The sequence below is a fragment of the Enoplosus armatus genome, chromosome 17 (assembly GCF_043641665.1).
Source record: "Enoplosus armatus isolate fEnoArm2 chromosome 17, fEnoArm2.hap1, whole genome shotgun sequence".
Lineage (NCBI taxonomy): Eukaryota > Metazoa > Chordata > Actinopteri > Centrarchiformes > Enoplosidae > Enoplosus > Enoplosus armatus.
In genome coordinates, this window is record NC_092196.1 from 19,479,851 (window position 1) to 19,501,718 (window position 21,868).

The window sequence follows — 21,868 nt, forward strand, 5'->3', positions numbered from 1 at the left end:
AAAGGTGGAGATTAATTGCTTTATATACTGTAGTGTAGCTTGTGAATTTCCCCCCACCTAACCTATAGAAATAGATCCTCGTTTATTTGTTGATTATAGTTTTTATCATTAAACTGAATCTGCAAAGAAACTGGTAACTTAAGTCACCAAATAAATGTAGTAGAGAAGTACACAGTAGCAGAAAATGGAAATGCAAGTACCTCAAAATTGTAAAAGTACAGTCAATGAACTGTCGGTAGATATTTGTTGTGTGAAAGCTCTACACACTATAATAACTCTGTTTTTAATCTACCTCGTGCCTTTTATCTTTAAGTTGACCAACAGTAATATTAACTAGCACTTTATACAGAAGTATTGCACATGGTAGATGTTAAGATGTTTATATTTATTGCTTATTTAAAAAACAACAACCTTGAACCTTGACAACCCTGATACATCGTGTCAAATAGAGCTTTTATTTTGAAAGGTTCCCTCGGAACATAACTTTATTCTTTAGGAAACTTCACGGTCTTCTTCTTCCTCCAGAAATAGTGCTGAATACTAAGACATGAATATCATATGAATATTTTTTTGCTGCATATTCACAACACAGCAGAATAACTGTATTAATACTGTATGACTGTTTTATCTGTGAGTTTTCATCTTTTTTACAAACTGAAGCGGCAACAACACAAAATAACAGAGACAGTAGAGGTTTAATCTGCCAATTTTATATAATAAAAAAACATTAATATTAATAATACTGCAGTGTGCACATATAAATTACAGTTTGTGTATGACAGAGTAACTTGCCAGAAAATGAGTTTAATTTAAAAGATCTAATTGATAAAAAAAACAGTTTAACGACACATACAGCAGAGGAGAGGACGAAAACATACATGTGATCACACATGCGTCAGATTAAAGTATTACTATAATAAAATGGCTGTACAGATAGTATTTATATATATTTAAACATAGAGTAACTAATATTTGGTAAATTGAAAATACTGAAAAACAAAAAACTTGCACTTTCACAGGATCACTGCAGGAGAAATCAACATAAATCACAAACTCTGTGTCAAAAAGGTTAATAATTAGTCCAGATACAAAACACAATAGACTGACAATATAAACATCTTTGTTTAAAAAGTGACCGATCAAAAGCAAAAATAAAAAGCAGTGTGAAGTGAGTTTGTGGATTTATTAAATAAGACAAAAGAGATGATGGAAGGAAATTATGTTTTGTTTTAAATATATTTTTTGTGGATAAAACTAAAGAGAGATGTTACAGTGAAAACAAATGTAATGTTGCTATTTTAAAAACTGATAATTCACAGTGAAGTCTGGTCCAGAGCGCGGTGAGCCAGCCTCAGGTTGTCCCTCAGTTCGTCCACCTCTCGCTCTGTTTTGGCCCTCAGGATGCTCAGCTCGGTGTACATGTCCTTGTACTTCTTGGTGGCGTTCCTCTTGTCCTGTAATGTGACACAGACATCAGGTTGGTTCATTCACTTCCTCTCTTTGACCTCAGACAGCTGCTGTGTCTGTGACTCCCACCTTTTGTGCCGACTGCAGTTCGTCCTTCAGAGACGTGATCTCCTGCTTCAGACACTGCACCTCCGACTCCTTCACTCGCAGGGTAATCTGAAATTAAAACTTCAAACAATCAGCTTCATATCTTTAGAAAAGGTTGAAGTAAAAAAAACAAACATTTTCACACTGAAACGACACATATGAGTATTTTGAGAGGTTAGATACTGCATAGTACTGGTGACATCTGGAGGCCTAAACAAGAGACACACTTGATAAAGAAAAACAATCCTGAAGCACATAAAATAAAGTGAAACTGTAAGAAAGGAGAGCAGCCCACCCCCCATTCAGATGTGGATTCACTGTATTCAATATTTATTGCAGATGTAATTGTAATGACTGACAATGAACACATGAGGGAGCCACACACTGGTTCAGTAAACGCGTGACAGAGAACTCAAACTCTACAAACTTAGTTAAACTCTATTTAATTGTTTTTAAGATTTCAACCTTATTTCAGCAACTGTGGTGGAAGAAGTATTCAGATGCTTTACTTAAATAAAAGTACAAATACCACACTGTAAGTATACTGTTACAAGTTAAAGTCCTGTATTTAAAATGTTACTTAAAGCTGCAATAGCTGATTTTTTGGTCACTTTGGGGGCAGTGGAGACTGTGTCATCATCTTTGGTTGATATGTCGAACTAAAAGTAAAATATTTCTGGTTTCCTTTTGTACAAAACGTCAGAGACATGAGTCTGTCGTTTTTAAACAGTTCCCTCTCATTTCTCGCCTTTCTGTCCCTCCAGCTGCACACAGGAGTGGAGAGACGTGAAGAGAAGACGTACCTCCATTTCGTACACATCCATCCCCTGACTGAGCGGCAGGGCGTCCTGCTTCGCCAGAGAACAAAGTCTGGTGATCTCGGCTGCGAGGTGACCGCTCAACTCCTGGACGAGTCGAAGACAACACAACAATGAGGCTTCTCACTTAATGACACCATGTTTTTGTTTTATCTTTCCAACCTCATCAAAGTATATAGCTCTCAATAACACCGCCTTATCTTTAGATGCATCCAACAGAAACCGATATATAAAATATTTCAAACATTCGGAGACGTTTTCAAACTGTGAGGCGAGAGCTGAGTGTGGAGGGAGAGACGTGAAGGAAAGATACTGTGTGAGGTGAAAAACTGGGCTCCAGTTGAAGCCCACAGCTTAACTCAGTGACTCCATGGCAACATTATAGCTACTTTCCCACAGAGCATTGTGGGAACTGTAGTTGCAATGCTAACTAGAGCTCTGCAGAACATTAAAGCACCTATCTGTAGAATTTGAAAATGTTTGTTGATGTCTGGAGGTTAAATAAAAAACGTTGTAGAAAGCAGAAAACAACTCAGAATACACACATCTCCTCCAGGATTGTCTAATTTTTATACAAACAAAAACCTTCGGAATAGTTTGAAAGAAGAAACCAACAATATAAAACTATTAAAGACGTGTATCAGAGCTCTCACCTGGTTTCTGGTCCTCAGGTCTTGGTTTTCTTGCTGGCACTGACACAAGGCCTTCCTCTCTGCATCCACAGCCTGGACAAGATGTCCGTTCTCCAGACACTTCAGAGAGAACTGCTGGGACAAAACCTGGAGCTCCCGCTGGTAGGAGGTCAGCTCCTCACTTCACAAAACACACACACAGACTTTCAAAAGACAAAACGTCTGACCAGCAAAACAAAACAAAGATGTGCAATGAAGATGCCTCAATATGAAGTTTGTTTGGAAGACGCACCGGTGTTGTCCGTATACGTCCTCCAGGTGTGTGTTTCCTGTGCTGTTCTCTGACTGACGCCTCTTCTGCACCTCCCTCTCCAGCTCCAGCCGGTGAGCGTTCTTGATGGCTTTGATTGCTGAGGAGAAGAAGACGAATGAGGAGACACAAGAGGATTATAAACTGAATCAGAAGCAGATCATAAAACGTGTTGCAGACAGGAGCGACGAGAGTCTCTCCTCACCGGTCGCAGTAGCGGCGCTCTCCTCCTCCAGCAGTCTGTCTCTCTCCACCAGGAGGCGCTCCACTTCCTGTTGGTGTCGACGCTGCAGCTCCTCCACGACCTTCAGATGAGACTCCTCCATGGAGGCGAAGCCGCGCTCACATGTGACCTGGAGGAACAACAGACGTTGACATGGGTCATTAAATTTATATTATATTATATGACGTTGGACGAATGTTGTTTTGGTTTCTTTCAATTTCAATCAGGTATCAGTCGTCAACATTACATCACCGCTCACAACATGTCAAAGTAGCGGTGGGTGATGATGAATTTATGATTACCACGTGGTGGCTTTTAATATCTCATAATGTATTAGACTAATGTGGGAAATGTTGTAAATCAATAATCAGGACTGCTTTATGGCAATATTTGATTTTTATACGATTTTTTTCTCTGCTGTGAGTGCAGGCTGATTTGAGGAGTCAGCATTGTTTGTAACTTAAGTATCTTTAAATAAGTTTCAACTATGAACCCCCCCCCCCCGGCGCTACCTACTTTCAGCCTTTCCATCTCCTTCTCATGTTGCATCTGAACAGAACTCATTTTCCCATCAGACTCTTCTTCCCTGACAGTCAGCAGCTCCGTCAGCTCCGTCACTCTTCTTCTCAGCTCTGAAACCTGTTCCGTCTCCCAGCTCGGATCTGTTTCCTTGTGGGACGCATCACCTTTCTCTGTGTTTTCATCTGTTATCTCCTGGATTCCCAACTGACCTTCGACACTTGACAGTGGAACTTCCATACGGTCGAGTTCAAGAGACTCGACCATCTCCTCCTCTGGTGTTTCATCTGCTACCTGTACCTCAAGATCTGTGTCCTGTGGGTAAATCTCTTCTGTCTGGCAACTCGTGTTCATCTTACCGCCCGATGACGACGACGGCTGTTCTTCTAGGTTTGACAGTCTCTCTCTGAGCTCCCTGTTTTCTTCCATCAGGTCAACACAGTTGCTGCAGATGAGAGAAGAAGTGAGCAGTTTCTGTTTGGTTTCTTCCAGCTCCCCCTCGTATTTTGACTGAAGCCGGCTTAAATGACAGCAGTATAACGCTTCAGTTGCTGCAGAGTGGATGAAACCAGACATGGGATGCTTGTCGGAGAGCCTGTCAGCCATCAACTGGAGTTTGTCATGTGCAGAGGTGCCGACAGAGGAGGTGAGGTGTTTTAGGGAAGAAATCTTCATCTGTGTGACGACTCTAAACTGTTCCATCTCACACAGCTGGTCATTCAACTCAAATATCCTGCTTTCGTCTGTCTTTTTGCTTTCTGTCGCTGTCTCACTTGCAGTATTCCAAATAATATCCAGATCTTTCAAACCTTTCCTCCCTTCATCTGTGCATGACTCTGTCTCAGGAAATAGACCATGCCCTAAAAGCAGCATTTGTTTCTCCACTATCATTCGTTCTGTCACCTCACTGAGAAGAAGTTTCTCCTCATTAAACTGGGAGAGATTCAGTTTGTCGAGCAGCAAACTCCAAAACTCTTCCTCCCACTCCAACTGCCTCACCACTGAAGGCTTATTCTCATCTCTTCTCAGACCAACATCCAACGTATCAATCACCTCCAGTAATTTCCCCAAAGCGTTCAACCTCATGACCATTCCCTCTATCACTTGCTTCATCCTTTCTTCACCAGAAACACATCCGTTTGTGTCTCCATCCTTCAGCCTCTCTTTCTTCTCCAACTCCTCATTCAGCCTCCTGATGTCGGCCTCCGCCTCCACAGCTGTCTGTCGGTTAAGTTTCTCCGCTTCCTTCAGCTCTGCGTTCTGCGTCCGGAGCTCCCTGCAGCTCACTTCTGATTGGTCAAGCTGCCTCTCCAGCTCCGTCAGCTTGGCCTCTGCAGCCCCCAAACACATAAGCAGGTATCCCTCCGCTTTCTCAGCACTCTCGCTCTTCTCCTGTCCTGTTTCTTCAGTTTCTGTCGGGACGTTCAGCTGCAGCAGCGCCTCTGCCTCCCTCAGATTCTCCTCCAGGGAGGCGATCAAGGTCTGGGCCTCCAGGAGCTGCTGGCTTCTCAAGCTCAGCTCCCCCTGTAGGTCTTCTACCCTTGCTCGTCCCAGCTGTTCCACCTCAGGGAGGTGATGGGGTTCAGTGTACCTGCTGCTGAGCTCTGCTTTCAGTCTCTCTATCTCGCGGTCTGCTTCTGTCAGTTGGTTCAGCATCTCCTGGTTGCGCTGGTTGAGAGCCTGGTTCTGGCTGGTGAGCAGCTCCACCTCTTGGGAAAGCCTCCTCACCATCACCTGGTCTGGAGGTATATGATGCTCTACACAGCCGTTCAGCGAGTTGTCGTGTCCCTCATCAGGCTTCTCCAGAATTACAGAACCATGTTTGCTGTTATTTATTTGTGTTTCTGAGCTGGGAACCTGCTGACGGTCTTCTCTGTCCAGCTGATTCTGGTGGTTGGTTGTTGCAACGTCCAAGTGCAGTTCTATAGTTTCTGCATCGCTCTGAGAGGATAAGTCCTGGCTGTCTGATTCAGGGGATAATAAAGATGTGGATACCGTCTCAGGAAGCAAATCCTCCAGTTCTTGGAAATTGCCCTCTGTATCGTGCAGCCAGATGCTCGGGGTCTGAGGTGTTAATGGAGGCGGTTCAAGGCTGAGCTGCTCCTGCATGACCTGTCTGATGATGTTCTGCTGCTGTAAGAGCTCTCTGGTTTCTTTGTACACATCTTCCAGGGTCTGTGTGTGGCTGTTTACTGGCTTTTCATTTGTGTCCGATGGGAAAAAATCAGCCTCAGAACTCGGCGGAGGGTCCAGCTTTAGGAAAGACAACAGAGAAAGGATCAGCTACTGTGTGTTCAGAGGCAGAGACCGACTGAAAAAATTAAAACTGATCAAAGCATGATTGTTTCATAAAAATATATCAAAAACTGACAAAAGCGAGTAGCTGAGGCCCAAAAAGAGGCAGACCTGCTGCTGATAATATCCTGCTGTACTGAGCTGAGCCTCCAGCTCCAGTCTGCCGCGCTCCGACTCTGCCAGCTGGACCTTCAGATCCTCCACCTGCAAAACACAACCAGTTCACATATAAAGGCTTCTCACATCCCAAATCTGTTGCTACGATAATGAATCTGATAAAGGGATTAAAAAAAGACATCAAATCCTGTATAATCATGCTCCTCTGTCCAGTTAGTCAACGTGATCATCAAGAACCCTCACAGTACAGTAGAGACCACATGTTATATAAGAACAATAACTTTAAAATATAAATATATTTATTTTATATATATTTATTTTATTTAAAGTCTCACCCCCTTCCTGTAGCTGTCCAGCAGCCTCTCCGTCTCCACAGCGTCTTTAACTGCAGTAAACAGGGGGACGGTCCTCTCCAGGCCGAAGACAGTCTTCTCCACCTGCTTCCAGCACTCTTCGATCTCTTCCTCCACTTTTTTCTGTGATTTTGGACTCAGCGCTCTGACGTCTGCTGTTTTATCTCCAATCACCTCCCAACCCAGAGAGAGGCCCAGCATGCTCTCATACCTCCTCCTCCTCTCCTCCCGCCTCTTCCTCCTCTCCAGGTCGCCCAACTCCAGCGAGCACAGATCTTTGGTCCTCTGAGGATCTGCGTCCCGAGTGGGCTTGCTCTGAGGCCTGAACTCAGCCCAGTCGAAGGTCTTGTAGCGTCCCTCCCGTCGTCTCTCCATCACACTCCTGTGTTTGGGGTGAGAGTCTCTCTCTGTGCAGACGTCGGCGGTGGGAGAGTCCTGAGTCACATCTGGTTTGGGGAGGGCCTCAGGTGGGCTGCAGGGACCGTGGTGGCCAGGCAAACTGTACACAACATGTAGGTATGTTTAGATGGAGGATAATGAAAGTCATTTTTAAATTTTTAATCATGTTTCTAAATGGAAAGGAGAAGCCTAACGAATATAGTTTAACACCAAAATCTGAGTTATAGCCACTAATGTTCTGGGTCCAAGCAATAATACATTTTATTTTATTTTTATTCTGAAAATCTGATAAATAATTAGACAGTAGATCATGAAACTTAATCGTACAGTGATGGAAAGTACATTTACTCAAGTACTGTACTTGGTACTGTAATAAAGTATTTTTACAATGTTGTTAAGTATAATATCTGAGTACAGCATTCACTGATCCTGAAAACTTTTTTATTCTGCCCTTAACTCAAACTTATATCTCAGACTGGATATCACCCACTTTATGACTGGTTGAAGATTGTTGACTCTACCTGGCTACATCAGGGGCGCTAGCTGGATGTACGTTTTTCATCAGAGCCTGGATCCAGTTCCTGCGAATCCCCGACGTCATGGCCGACAACGTGTAGACGCCCTTTGGGGTCTGTGACGTGAAAACATTAAACTTAGCCTCTTGTTGATGCAGAAGATGCGGTTTTTGTCTGTTTAGTGCAGGAACTTTTCACTTACATGGATCTGAAAGCCGTAGTTTCTCTGCACTTGATACTCAGACACATTAAAACACTTTGTGAGGTCGATTTCTCCTTTAAGATCTGAAGCCTGAGGAGAGAGAGAGAAACATTTGAGCATTTTCAAGGAAACACAAACACTTCCTTTTCGTTATTCTGTAAAAAAAAAAATCAAAATACCTCCTCAGCTATTGAGTCCTTGTAGTATCTCAGACTGTCAGTCGACAGCACGAACCAATATTTCTTCCACTAGGTGGAAGCAAGGAAAGAGATTATTAACAAACTAAATCTAAAGATCTAACAGATAGAAATAATTTAAATCAATGTTTACCTGATCATTTTCATCCAGTTTGACCATCCAGCCTTTTTTAAAGTTTAATAAATCTGGCTGTAAAGAAGACACAATGTACAAATGTTCGTCTTTAATAATAATCATAATAATAGTAATCAGATGTTGTGTACATTTTTGCACATAAAACATATGAAGAGTTTATAAAATATAAAAGTACTCAACAGTTTAGTAGATGACAGAAACTTAATTGGCAACTATTTTGATAATCAAAAGTTAAAGAGGAATAATACTCTAATGATATAATATATAATAGTATAACAGTCACAGGGGACATTTTACTGCTTTTAATACTTTAAGTGCATTACTATTATTAACTACTATTAGTATACCTACATACCTTTATTTTAGTAACATTTTCAATGCAGGACTTTTACTTGTAACACAGTATTTTCACAGTGTGGTATTAGTACTTTTACTTAAGTAAAGGCTCTGAATACTTCCTGCACCACTGGCTCAGGTCACAGTTCGGTCAGTACTACGGAAATACTGAGATCCACTTGGAGTGTAAGAAGCTGTGTGGCCTCTAGGGGTCGCCCTCGTGGCTCTCATGCTTTTTATCTGCACTGCAGTTTAAAGCGTCACCTCTCACTGCTTGATGCAGCTTTAATCTACAGACACAGATAACTAATCATTCGCTTTTTATTAGTTCACGACCAATCAGACTCACCGTCATGACGGTGTCTGACGTCCGGCGGTCCAGAGACCGGGCCCTTCTCTGAGGCGGGGGTGCGGTCAGCTGGACTATGTCTCCACACGACTGGAGCTTCTGTGGAAAATCAAATGAGTGTGAAATCATAACAACTCCTCTCATCACCAGCATTAGTTCTTTATCAGAAGCAGGCTGAAGACGTGACGTGTTTCCTCAATCGGCACGGTGGCAGTTTGTATGAGCGGCCTGAATTCCATCAACCAGAGTAACCGATAGTCTGGATCCTTGGCAGAGACGTCAGCTGTAAGGATTAGGCCTGCTGTAGAGCACCGCGGGGAGCCCAACAGGCTTTTCTACACTGCCTGTTAAACTCTTACTCACATCACCAGTGAACCGCACATGGATGACTGCATTTTGGCTCTGGAATGCATGAAAAGGTTTTAGACGCTACATAATCCCTGGTACTTGCTGGCTTTCTGTCTTACATTTCAAAATGATGCTACAAGCCCAAAACAACTGAGCGAGATTCCTGCTTCTTCTGATCAGGTTTCACGCTGGCTTCCACAGCACGTATCAGACTCTTTCAAGTCTCGATTACACAGCATTTAATGAAACAAGGGCACATTTTTTTGTTTACTCCAGCCTCTGCTATTCAAAAGATTCATTCTTCCCTCTTATATAACCACTTTAGCAGGAAAAAATGACCACTTTAATCGTTACAGAACATTCTTTGTGTTTTTCTTTTTCTGGCATTTACATTGAAAACGATCCAAGGACACATGGAGGAACGCAGTGCTCTGGCTCTTTTTTCCCTTTTTTTCTTCCCAAACAATCGCTGACGGCTGCAGACAGAGCCTGTCCTCTGTTTTGTGAAGAAGCCTCCCAAAGCTGGGGGGGGGGGGCTTGGGGGAGAAGAGGAGGCTGTCTTGGGAATCTCAGCTCAGAGGCCTGAATGAACTCCGGACGGGCTCTTTTGACCTTCTCCTGGCTACCAAAACAAACGCACCCAAAGACACATAAATCATCACGTGGGATAAAATGTGCTGCTGGTGTTTTTAAGAGGCAAATCCTCTGGAATGAGCCTGTCGGTTTAATCAAAGATTAACAGCTGCCACAGTGGTGACCATCTGTGTCGCACTGTCCAAATGAAAGTACTGTGATCATACTTTTACACTTGTTTTCTGCATCAGCGGGGTGTTTCATAAAGGAGCGTTTATTGTGAAAAGTCTGTCTTGAATGAGCCTAACAAACTAAATCAGGATTAAACTGTTTCATAACTCAAACAGTCACAGTCACAGTAACATCAAACAGTGACCGCATCGATTCACAGTGAAGAAAACAGACAAGACAAAACTGACATGTTCACGGCCACCGAGCAGCAAATATTAAACACATAATATGGAGAATAAAATATTAAAGCAAAAACGAGAACGTTTGGCATCGTGGTTTAAGTTGGCAGTGATGTCAGTTAGTCCTGGGACCAGTACAAACAAAGTTCAACTTAGCTCTGTTTAATAACTGGTATCACAAAGCTGAGGGGCGTTTCATGAAGCAAGACCACCAGTTAAACCAGGCTTCTTCATAAAGGAGGTTTAAATAAATCTGAGTTAACGTGGAAATGTAAAACCCCCAGACTAGCCTGGTCTCAGTCAGTTTAGTTCGTTTTCACGCTTAGCTTCACTTCAGTGTTACATTCAATCTGAAACGTAGTGTTTTCTCCCTGAAGGTTCCTCTTTAGTGAACTCTGCTCTGGAGCCCAGCTAGAAGTGAGCCGGCTTCATGATGAGCCCAAACATTTCTGATTAAATCACTCTAACACACGATACAGTATTCCCTGAAAATAAGCCTGACTTACTGAAGCAAACTGGTAACTGTTTATGCTTCATGTTCGGGGTTTGTTGACAGATACTTGTTAAGGTCTACTCACCTCCTTAATCACTAGAGTCTAGCCCAACAACACACAGTGACTGTCATTCACAAACAGATGTGCAGATGTGGAAATGGAGGCACTACTTTCTGAGTTTATCAGAGTTCAGTAAACAAAGCCGGGTTTTGAGATTCTCGTAAAGAGGCCTTGAGACTCACAGTTTCCGACATTACACTGTATCTTGTTTTTAGTTGTGAGGAATCCCTGGAAAAAATCTGTAAGAGGAATGTCTTCTCCAAGATTACAACACACAACAGGAGGCGGCCTGAACGCCTTCAGGGCATCAAAACCAGTTCTGTTCACAAACAAACAGCAGCTCTGAATGAATCACCGCCTCTCTCCCACCTGCTGACACATGCACCCTCTCACACACATGCTGGAGGAAACACATGCCTTGACACAGCAGGATCGCCTCGTCCACGCGTTTCATGCCAAACTCTCATCACCTCCGCCTCAGCTCTCAACGGGGACTGAATGTGGGCCACTACGCCGCGAAAGACCTGAATGAATCAGGACCCGCTGGTTGATTAACAATGTGGAATTAAAGAGATTTACTTCGTCCACAGAGTTTGAGCAGATCGCTAAAGTGACGTCTTTCTCTGTGTAACACCTGGTTGTGTGAGTCATGTTCAAACCAGTACAGCTCACAGCCCAGACCAGTACAGGCTGAGTACAGCTGGATACGGTGACTGGTCTTAATCATGACGAACCCGTGTTGAGATTAATCAGCGTTATATTTATAGTTATTACCATCATATGGTAGCAAACGACCACAGCCAGGAAATGGGTTTTTAATCGTTTGATGTTAAAGGCCCTGAAAAAGTATTTTCTTATTCATGTTCCGACTTTATGTTATGATGTCCTACATGAATACATTATTTACTACAAAAGTTACAACAATACAAGTCATTTCACAAGGGATATCTATGGTTTTGTCTGTTTAAAATATGCAGTGTTTCCAGAGGAAGGACACAAGATATGATTAAAAACAATGAATAAGTTGGACCTTGTGATGAGAATCTTCTTGTCAAACTATATAAAAATTATTATTATTAATCTCCTCAAGATGGAAAAAAGCTACAGAGAGAGCTTTTAAGTCACGGTACCTGAACACCTTTTCAACTAATACATATTCACACACCCTTGATGCAATATGAGAGATGGAAAACTTCAGAGATAAATCAATTCAAGGGAAGGACTTCCCCTTGACAGCCACTGCAGTATAAATCAGTTCCATAATAAATAATGTGTGAGTCATAGTGCTTACTGTATATCAGAAGAGGATTAAACTGATTACTAATACCTGAGTTACAATAACAGGTCAATATTGGACCAATACATCATTAAACAAAAAGTTTAGTGACCTTTTAATAATAATGTGCTTAGAGAATTAGATGAGAGGATTGATACCACCATGTTTTCCTGGAGTCCCCTGGTTGCCTGGTAACCTCACAGTGACTCCAGGAAGTTACTGCACAAGGCCAAGAAATAGTCCGGCACATAAACCCCCCCCCCACGTAAAACCACAAAGAGCCAGTTTTTACACTTTTGTTTTTGTACGGATTAAACAAACTAAATATAAAATGTCGAACTGTTCCTTTAACAAACACACAGGATGAACGGTCTGAAAATGTGAGATTATGAAATGATACAACATGTTTGGTGATTTGTACATAAAGTACTACTGACAGACCCAGGACATGATGGAGGGATTACGTATAGGTATTACGTCCAAAGACATGATATCCTTTGTGGCCTGGGAATGCCTCAGGATCTTCCCGGAAGAACTGGGGGACTCCCAGAGACTTGGACCAGGATACAGTGAAATGGATGGATAGTTGGACCTGTGTAGTAATAAGGTGTACTGTGGGATTAGACGTGTACTTGGTGTACTTACCTCTCGACTGTTAGTGCGAGCCTCACTCCTGCCCTTCCTGGAAACAGCTGCCCCCCCTTCCTGCTCTTTCTCTGTTGGACTGCCATGGCTGGAAGACACGAACAAGTAATTAGTGAAAAACATCACCTGGGACAAACACACTGTGTATGTGTGGCTTCCCTAACCCGAACACACTGGTGGGTTCTGACATAATTTCCTCCAGCATAACACTGAGGACGACAGCTTGATAATAGACTCCAAACAGCACCTGTGCAGCAGAAAGAGCCCAGAGGACACTCAGTGCAGCCCAGATCTTTGTCTGAGTGTCACCACTGCTGAATAAGAGCTGACATCCTTCCCACTGCTGTCAGAGGTGTTTAGTGTGGTGGTAGAGCAGGAATTACACACCCCAAAGTAACCTGATATAATGTATATGCAACTGTCAGGCGATGAAAAGCAATGCTGTCAGTAAAACACTGAGTTCAGGATCAATCAATATGCTGACAGGAAGTCGACAAGAATGACAGCGACACATTGCATTTACATTATTCTAATTTAGTGAGTTTTGTAAACATGTTGATTGGTTGAGTTTGTTTATAGCAGATAGCAGTATAGCAGTAGTAGTGATAGCAGTATTTTGTTAAGTTTAACAAGAGGGAGACAGTTATGAACTACATCACAACATAGTGCGGAAATAATAAGTTAATTAATCCAATGACCAAATCTGATCATCTTAATTGTTTGCTGGTTATAATTTATGAATATAAAAGTGAAGATTTGCAGCTTTTTCGCTCTTTGATAATGTTGTAAAATTACCATCTTTGTTCTTTTTTTACTGCTGGTCTCACATAAGAAATTACTCTAAGACATCAGTTTGGGTACTGGAAACTTGGTATCTGTCATGATTTTTGACATTTTAAAGTAAAAATAAATTTAAAGTAAAGTAAATGATTGATCCTTTAATTGAAAAACGAACTGATAGTTTAGCATGTTAACATGCTAATCACGTGTCTAAATTAAGAACTTTTGCAAGCAATATGGAAGTGACATTAATTGTACCATTTTTAATTTACACAAGTTGTACCATCAAGTAAAATGTATTCAGTCAGTTAAGTTAAAGTAACTAATTCAAAGTTATTCATTACAGAGTGGGTTACTTTGTTAGCTTGCTAAATTGAGTTCCCCTTCTTCTTGCTAGCATAATTGTTAGCGTCATTAATGTAGCCACATTATCAAATAACAACGATGCTTTTAGTTTTCTTTATCACAATGAAAACTGGACATAACCTTTAAAATCCTTTTTTCAGAATATTTATTATAGTCTGTAAAAACGTGAAACGTCTCATGTTGAACTCTGTCCTGTCACTGCCAACACTTACTGTTTTACTATCATTATAAATATATTAACTTCTGTACTTGAGCGTGATGGGTTACTGCCCGCTCGGCCTCTGGTGGGTGCAGACAGCCCTGTGCCCTGAAACTGAGCTTCGAGCTCTGACAGGCGGGCAGACAGTCAGCATTAAGGTCCTGAGAAACAATGCCGCAGATATCTATTACAACAGCGTTTAGGAATTTCTGGCCTTATTTGGGGGGCATAAGTATTTTGTGTTTTTTGTTTCCCAAAAAGGAAATGAGTGAAGAAATGAGATCTATTCTCCTCACGTGACCAGTTTACATGCTGCTGGGGCACAAACTGGGAGGGTTTCTTTAAGCTAAATTTAAAAATGCGGCAGTCAGATCTCTAATGGAGGGGTAGAGCGTGAGCCTTTGATCTGGTGTTTAGCGGTGTGTGATGGCTGTTCGGCTTTATACTGGGGGGAAGCAGAGAGGCATTGGATGTCCTTTGTGCTAATTGCTTGCACATTTACCCCTTTTCCTCTGCCAAGGCACTTTAAAAGGCTGTTACTCACAGAATACATGCAAACGTACATTAGAAAATAAACAACAGATTGCTGCCAAACACAATGTATAAAAGAGTTATTTATACATATCATCATCAAAATTGGCAGGAAACTGCTAATCTTCCCCGATTCATTTCTAACCTTCTGTCCTGGCTCTGGTTCTTGTTGTTTGCTGATGTTTGGATGTTGTTTGACTCGTCCAGCTGGTTGTTACTGTCGGTGTTTCCACTGGCCACCAAGTCCAAAGAGCCGACTGGGCTGACGAAACTGCCGGCCGGGCACAGGTAGGTAGGTGTGTTTCCTGGATATAAAAAGCAACACAAAAGGGTTTCAGACTGTTAGATATACTGAGAGCAGGAACGCAGTTTGGTGTAATTCCACTAAGACGTGTCTTGAAGTAGCTGTTTTTTGAAGGCATGTGAGATCCAGTGTCTCTTTACCACGTCAACCTGACTGTCTTTAAACAGCCAGCAGCCAACAAGCACTACGTCAGGGTTCACACAGCAGCCAGCAGCACAAAACCTCCACACTTGTCCCTCTTAACATTTTACTGAATCATATACAGTATTTCTCTCAACTTTAGGAAATTATCTTAAAGTTACAGCAACTCAATCAGTTTGTCTAGACAAGAATATAAAAAACTAAGTAGAATAATTTTGTTTTTGACGGCTGTATTACCCACAATGCAACTCGACCACCAACAGTTTGAGTTAGATATTCAGGTGTGTCATGCTAGTAGCAGCTAATGTAGCCGCTAGCGGGGATGAAGAGCTACAGAGGTCTGGTAAGCTCACTTCTTCCTAGCTCTCACGTTGGCCACTAGGGGGCAGTGGAACAGGTTGCAACCATGATGTTGTCATATTATTACCGTATAAAACTGATATGGAAAGCATTCATTTGAAGTTGTATTTCTGGCCAACTGGCGAATGTAAATCCAACATTCACTCCATAAATATCTGGCGGCTAAATGCTCCACTATATTCACCAATTCGCAGCTGTGTCTGCTGTCTGGTGCTGAGCAGCTAGTTCACCTCAATATGTGACTGTGTGTGTCTGTTGATGTTGTTTGTCTAGAAGATTTTTACTGCAATACTGCTGAAAAAAACATCAAATGCAGTGGATGTCTGAAATAAACTGGAAAAATACATGAACCACAACTTTTTCAGATATTGACTTACTCAGAGAACTGATCAATATTACCGTCCCTGTCTGGAAAACACCTTAAATAATTCAACGACGGTCCAGGAACTCAATGACAAGAGGGAACCCTGACAGAGCGTCATTCATTCGACAGCCTCCCTGTCTGGCTCTCAGAGGGTCCCTTGTGTAGACCCTCCCTCCGTGGCTCTAACGAACCAGCCTATGGGCAGTAGACAGTCAGCAGGAGTTAATCCAGGCCTTTATTACAGGACCTTTCCAGACCTGCAATAAGTCTGACGCCAGATGGGTGCTGCTGTCCACTTTGTCGCAGCACAAAGCTCCAGTAAGGACGAATACCTGTCCTGTGCTAATCATCAAGCCTATTAGGACCTGTTTAAGAGGTCTTTTATGGATCATGTTTGGTGTTTATGATGCCTGAAGGGTTAGAGACACAAGTTGTCACAGTGTGTTTCTGTCGGTCAGTCTGTGTTTATGTAACTCTGCTTCCTGCTGAAACTCCTCCAGCTTGTTCCCATGATTACAAATCAGTACTCGGTCAACATGCCTGGTTAAACAAGGGTTAAATGAAATGTATAAATAAAAAGCTGTAAGCGTGTGAACATCTGCAGGACGTTAGGACAGTGAGAGAGGACAGGAAGTGGCTATGATTGGCTGACGGACATGAAAGCCTGGGTATGTGTGTGTTTTGCTTCTGCTGCACCTGCAGGGGTCTGCTCGGGGCCCGGGGGATCTGTGTCCGTGACAGTCCACATGGGGGTTACACCCGGTCCCCTGCCCTGCTGGTCTTCCTGCCACCGACTGCAGCCGGACTCTACACCGTTCCCCGAGGACGGAAAACTTGGATCGGTTGCAGCCATCTTTGCTGGACTGGGTTCCTAATGTTTTGTTAGAAAGAAAAGATGATTTGTTTTATTTAGCATTCATTTTTCTTCATTTAACTTCCCTATTTAGCATTTATAAGCAGTATGTAAACACTCAATAAACAGCTTATAGCACACTATAATGCAGTTGTAAGCAGTGTTTATTGATGTATTCCTATCCAACAATAATCGGATATAATATAACACAGTTTTAATAATATAAAATATGCTTACATTAACTGATCCAATGTTTAGTTTGTTTTGGAAATTTGTGAAAAAAGCTCATCCAAATGTCACAGAGCTGAAATGACTCATTCGTTAGCATTTATCTCAAAGCAGCACTGTTTGCAGCCTCAGAGCTACTAGCTTGACTGTACACTCTTAAGAGTCTTGTTTGTGTTTTAGCTAACATTTTGGTCTTGATAAAAGATGAAAAAAACATCAGGACTCATCCTCTGAGGACCGTGAATATCTGAACTGAATTTCATCGATCAGACTGGTTCTTTAGGACATGATGGATATTTGCTTTGCTACCTGGGTGGCAACAGGTTCAACTTTGCGTTTTTTCTTCTGATTCTGCTTGTTTGTCCGTAGATAGGCCGCGAGCTGTTCACTCCACCTGGTGAACAAAGATAGAAACAGCAGAGACGTTAGTCAGGTGGGATACAGGAAACGTTTAACTTGCTGCTCCTGTACTCGTTCTAGTTGTATACTGACCCATTAATGATCTCTTTGTTGTCTCCACGGATGAATATTTCCAGCTCCGGCGTGACGATGCAGAGTGCATTTCTCTGGCCCGTCCTCGGCTCTGCATCAGTGATGTCTGTGCACAGATTCATGTTCACCGTCCCCTGCGGCAAAGTGCTCGGCTGGAGGAGAATCAGAGCATCCAAATTATTCTGGTAGAGGTTGGATCAGAGCTAGTTACAAAGTCTGGCTCACTCATACTGTGTTGACTGATCACCAGAGCGCAGGCGAATGACAGTTTAACAGAAAGTAGTTTGTGGTGTTAAGAGATGAGGGAATGAGATTTGAGGGGATCACAGAGAGAGGGGGATGTGTGCATTAGAGGACAGGCTAAGCCCAAATCATCTGCTGTGGTTCTGCACACGACATCTGGCCTAAAGATGCCGGCTTGATCCCAACATACTGTAAATGCAGATGCATGAGCAGGATTTACTGTACGCTGCTACATTATGTATATTTTTGGTTATAGTTTTCACTATCTGAGCAGTTTCTTACCAGTTCATCCAGGGCGAAGCTCAGGCTGCCGTGTTCATACAGGATGAAGAAGCGCCGCTGCCATTTCTGACATTGAGACACAACAAACAAAATCACTACAGCGCAGTTTCTCTTGAGGAAAAGAACTGGAACGCGTGTGTCTATTTCAGCTCAGTTTCACGATGTCCTACCCTGGATCTCTGCATCGGGTTGTCAAAATCTGTCCCCTCAGGAGCCAAACACAGCCAGCCTCCATAGATGGGTTTTGCCTGAAGGAAAGTAGGAACTGAATAGTTAGCATTCAGCATCTGAGGTGTTGAACCACAGGCTACGATCAGCTAACTAATGTAAAGAGCAGAAACAATTTGTCAATTAATTGATTTGTCAATTGAACTGACAGTCATTTTTTTCTGGTAAAAATGTCAAACATTCCCTATTTCCTGAATTAAGCATCTTTGGGTTTTCGTCCGGTGGACGGGAAAATTAGAGCTCAACTGATAAAACGCCGATACATCTGCTGATATTAGCTTATAGCAAATATATCGTATCGATGCTCGGAAAGTAACAAACTTCTTGCTATTTCTACTTGTTTGGCATATCATATGTCAGAAAGATGACATCTTCAAAACAACCCAAGACCCAAAACCCCAAACCCAAGGATATTAATTTTACATAACATAAAGAAAGCCACAAATTCTCACATTTAAGATGCTGGAAGAGGAGAATGTGTTGGCATTGTTCATTTTGTTGCGATTGACTAATTGATTAATCAACTAATCGGTTAAACTCTACATAAAATCTTTCTCTTTAGAAGTGCTGTCTATTTGCACTGATTTATTCATCTATTTTTTGGTGATTATGGCCAAAAGGTGGGTTGGAGAAAGAAAATAAATGTGGCTTTGTGCTGCCTGTTGTTCCCTAAATGGACGGAGATGTTGAACACTGAAGAAAAAGGGAGGAGATTCTCTTTGCATCTCTTATGAAGATTGCACAGATACACCGACAAGAGAAACACTACTGACTGAATGCTCTTCTATCAAAGTAATATGCACCTAGTATGTAGTTTAACATGTTAAAAAACAGCCTCTGTGAGCACAGTTGACTGTCGGAGAAATACCATGTTTAGAGTGTGCAGGTTGAGCAACAGCGTTGAAATTACAGGGCACAGCGAAACCAGGCAGAAGGACAGGGAGTAATAACATATTTCAACAATGTGAGGCATGTAGGAAGCCGTCATGATCGACTCCTTGCATCACGTCCACATGACAAACCTGCAGGAACAATGTTTTCAGAGGCGGTGAGCAAACACTGCTGTGCAAGTGAATAGAAACAAATAAATGACTTGTCTATTCGGCTGAAATGTTTAGCTGGTTACCAGTAAGTGGATTGAGAGATCATTTGGTGAACTGATTAATTATCATATATCCTGTAAAAAGTAAACCTGATTCCACCGTCTCATGTACTTTTTTTGCAGATTGTCTCTATCAGGTGCCTTTAAATTAAACCAGTGGATAACATGATCACTCAAGCAAGTACAGCATATAACTGATTCACCGGTAATGGAAAAATGATTAATCTCCACGCTTCTCTTGAAAGTCAAAATCAGATGACACTACGTCTCTGGGCGTGGTGGAAAGAAAAAACTACATTCACGTAAGTAATGTAAGTTTTAGGGACTCTAGAGGGAAATATTTTACATTTTACTCCACAACATTTACAAGAGTATAATTTGATTAAAATACAAAGCAATGATTTTAGTTTAACTACTTTATTGTATATCAAATACTTAAAACTAGCTCCACTACGACTAGCTTCAACAGTAAAATGCTACTTATGCAGAACAAATACTTACTTTGATAACTTCTTTACCTGCAATAACTAACTAGTTTTTTTGGGCCACTTGAGGGCAGAAACAAGTTAAGGGACTGTATGAAAATTACAAGGGTGAAGAGGGTTTAATCTATTTCAGTTTTCAAAATTGCAAGACACTCCCTAGGATTATTAATATTTAATTCAGACAATACCCTATCATAATATCTCAAATTATAGTGCTGGGTTGGTACGACTCTCCCCACCATTAATAACTGAACAAGGGAATGCAAACTATCATTTGATTCCTTTTTTTAAAATTAAAATATAAATTTAGGTTGTTAATAAACACTTCTCTGCCCTCCCGAAAATGTCAAACAACCCTCCCCTCAGCAAAAAGAAAAAAATACCATCCCCCTGTCCCTTGATAATAATTTGTGTACAGTCCCTAACTTTGTCCCAAAATATTTTATACTTTTCAGCGGTAAAGATGAATGAATATTAGCTAGCTAATCGGTTAAAAGATCGTAAGAAAATCACAGCAGCGGGTAGCTAAATTAAACATTTTCACGTTTCATTTGTATGGTTTTGGATTTAAAAAGAAGGCTGAAGTCTGCAGTCATTTACAAATCAATTATTTAAAGCTAGTTAGCTAACAGCCGGTCATTTCAGGATGCTAATAACAAACAAACAACTAGTTACGTCAAATATGAGTTTCAAGGTGTTTTCTGAAAGTGTCACAACTTTATTTTTCAAGACGTAATTTCAGAGTAAAACTATAAACCCTTTAAATGAATTAACTAACGGTCACATCAACGGAATCCGAGCGCAGTTTAACGTTGACTTACCTGCTCCATGTCATGGTCGTTCAACAGATGCAGCTCCCGGGACTTGAAGCAGTTTTGACATTTACTTTTATTAAAAATGTTGGCTTGAAATTTGTTACACGGACTCGTCGCCTTTTCCCCGGACATGTTTCAGTCAGCGTAGCGCTCCTCCGCCGGTGAATCATCCGCACACAGACCGCTCTCCTGCTCCGGTTCTCGGCATTGAATGAAGCGGTTGATCCTGAACGAACATCTGTCAAACACAGATCTGTTGACTGCTGTCGTCATGGACATGTCATCTGACGCGGCATCACCATACAGCATCCGGTCACAATCTACAAAATAAAACTATCAAATGTTTTTTTTTTTCCTTCAAAAAACGTGTATGACGATATACAGCAAGTAACAAACAATATAGCTTGTGTATGTAGATACGCCAGGGGGACCACGATGATAAAAGAAAATAAGATAAAAGGACATAAATAAGTACAGATAAATTGATAAAAGTTTAAAAAAAAAGGAAACAATTACAAGTATATAAAAAATATGTAAAAGTATATAAAAAATTTCTGTTATAACATTTACCGTTGTGTATGGGACAATAAAAATGTATATTATAATACAATTTCTGTTGTGGATTACAGACATCATAAAAACAGCACATCTTTATATCTTTATGAGAAATGAACTGAAATGTCACAACAAATATATCTGGTAAATAACAGTATACAGACAGCTCACGTGTAAAGCTCCACAGAAAAACAATTCATATTAATGTAATTTCTTAGTTTTTGCAAATGAGATTTAGTTTGATAGCTTCTTTGGAGAAGGTTGAAACGGTCATCTCTAGATTTGTTTGTAGTCATTGTTTATTTTGAAAGTATTAACAGGAAGTGAAAGTATAGTATTATGTAAATCTTGACACTTGATCTGCACGCCAGAAAAAAATAAGAATTGCCAATGCATGATTATTACCAATACTGATGTTACATATTGATATTAATAATTATTATACTGATATTAACGCTGTTTATTTGCCACAGGTTTAACGTAGTCTTGCAGTTTCTCACTGTGGCCACTGGAGGGCAGTGAACACTCATGTTTCTCAGGTCACTGCCCCTCTGTTATCAGAGAAACTCACTAACACTTCCGGTAAAACCTTTCAAAATAGTAATAAATAGCTGTGATTCTACTATTTTATCCACCATACAGATTATCACTTCTGGTACCTTCACAATAAAAGAGCTGAAGGTGACAATGGTGTAATATTTTATCCACAGCCAAGTTTGAAAATGGACGAAACATTACAAGTGTATCTATTGCATGGCTTGAATGTATTACATGGTGAT

The 21,868-nt window shown here is 41.3% G+C and overlaps 1 protein-coding gene across 1 annotated transcript; it reads right to left on the reverse strand.

Moving 5' to 3' along the window:
• Nucleotides 1-1,226: 1,226 nt before the first annotated feature.
• Nucleotides 1,227-20,666, reverse strand: LOC139300041 (myosin phosphatase Rho-interacting protein-like). The gene is made up of 22 exons (XM_070923014.1): nt 20,541-20,666; nt 18,075-18,152; nt 17,905-17,970; nt 17,380-17,531; nt 17,197-17,281; nt 16,503-16,677; nt 14,783-14,942; nt 12,762-12,849; nt 8,956-9,054; nt 8,268-8,324; nt 8,117-8,185; nt 7,938-8,027; nt 7,742-7,851; nt 6,804-7,320; nt 6,463-6,555; nt 4,054-6,309; nt 3,520-3,667; nt 3,297-3,414; nt 3,026-3,185; nt 2,358-2,459; nt 1,537-1,623; nt 1,227-1,454 (listed from the first exon to the last, which is right to left on the reverse strand). The coding sequence occupies exons 1-22, from the start codon at nt 20,664-20,666 to the stop codon at nt 1,314-1,316; spliced, it is 4,977 nt and encodes a 1,658-aa protein (XP_070779115.1). The 3' UTR covers nt 1,227-1,313.
• Between the last annotated feature and the right edge of the window lie 1,202 nt (nt 20,667-21,868).

Bases quoted from the DNA above. Each gene is read 5' to 3' on its own strand.
- LOC139300041 (XM_070923014.1), bottom strand. From the start codon at position 20,666: ATGTCCGGGGAAAAGGCGACGAGTCCGTGTAACAAATTTCAAGCCAAC. The intron at 3,186-3,296 runs GTGCGTCTTCCA...TGTTTTGTGAAG, and splicing joins GACGTATACGGACAACACCG to TGAGGAGCTGACCTCCTACC. The intron at 1,455-1,536 runs GTGGGAGTCACA...GTCACATTACAG, and splicing joins AACTGCAGTCGGCACAAAAG to GACAAGAGGAACGCCACCAA.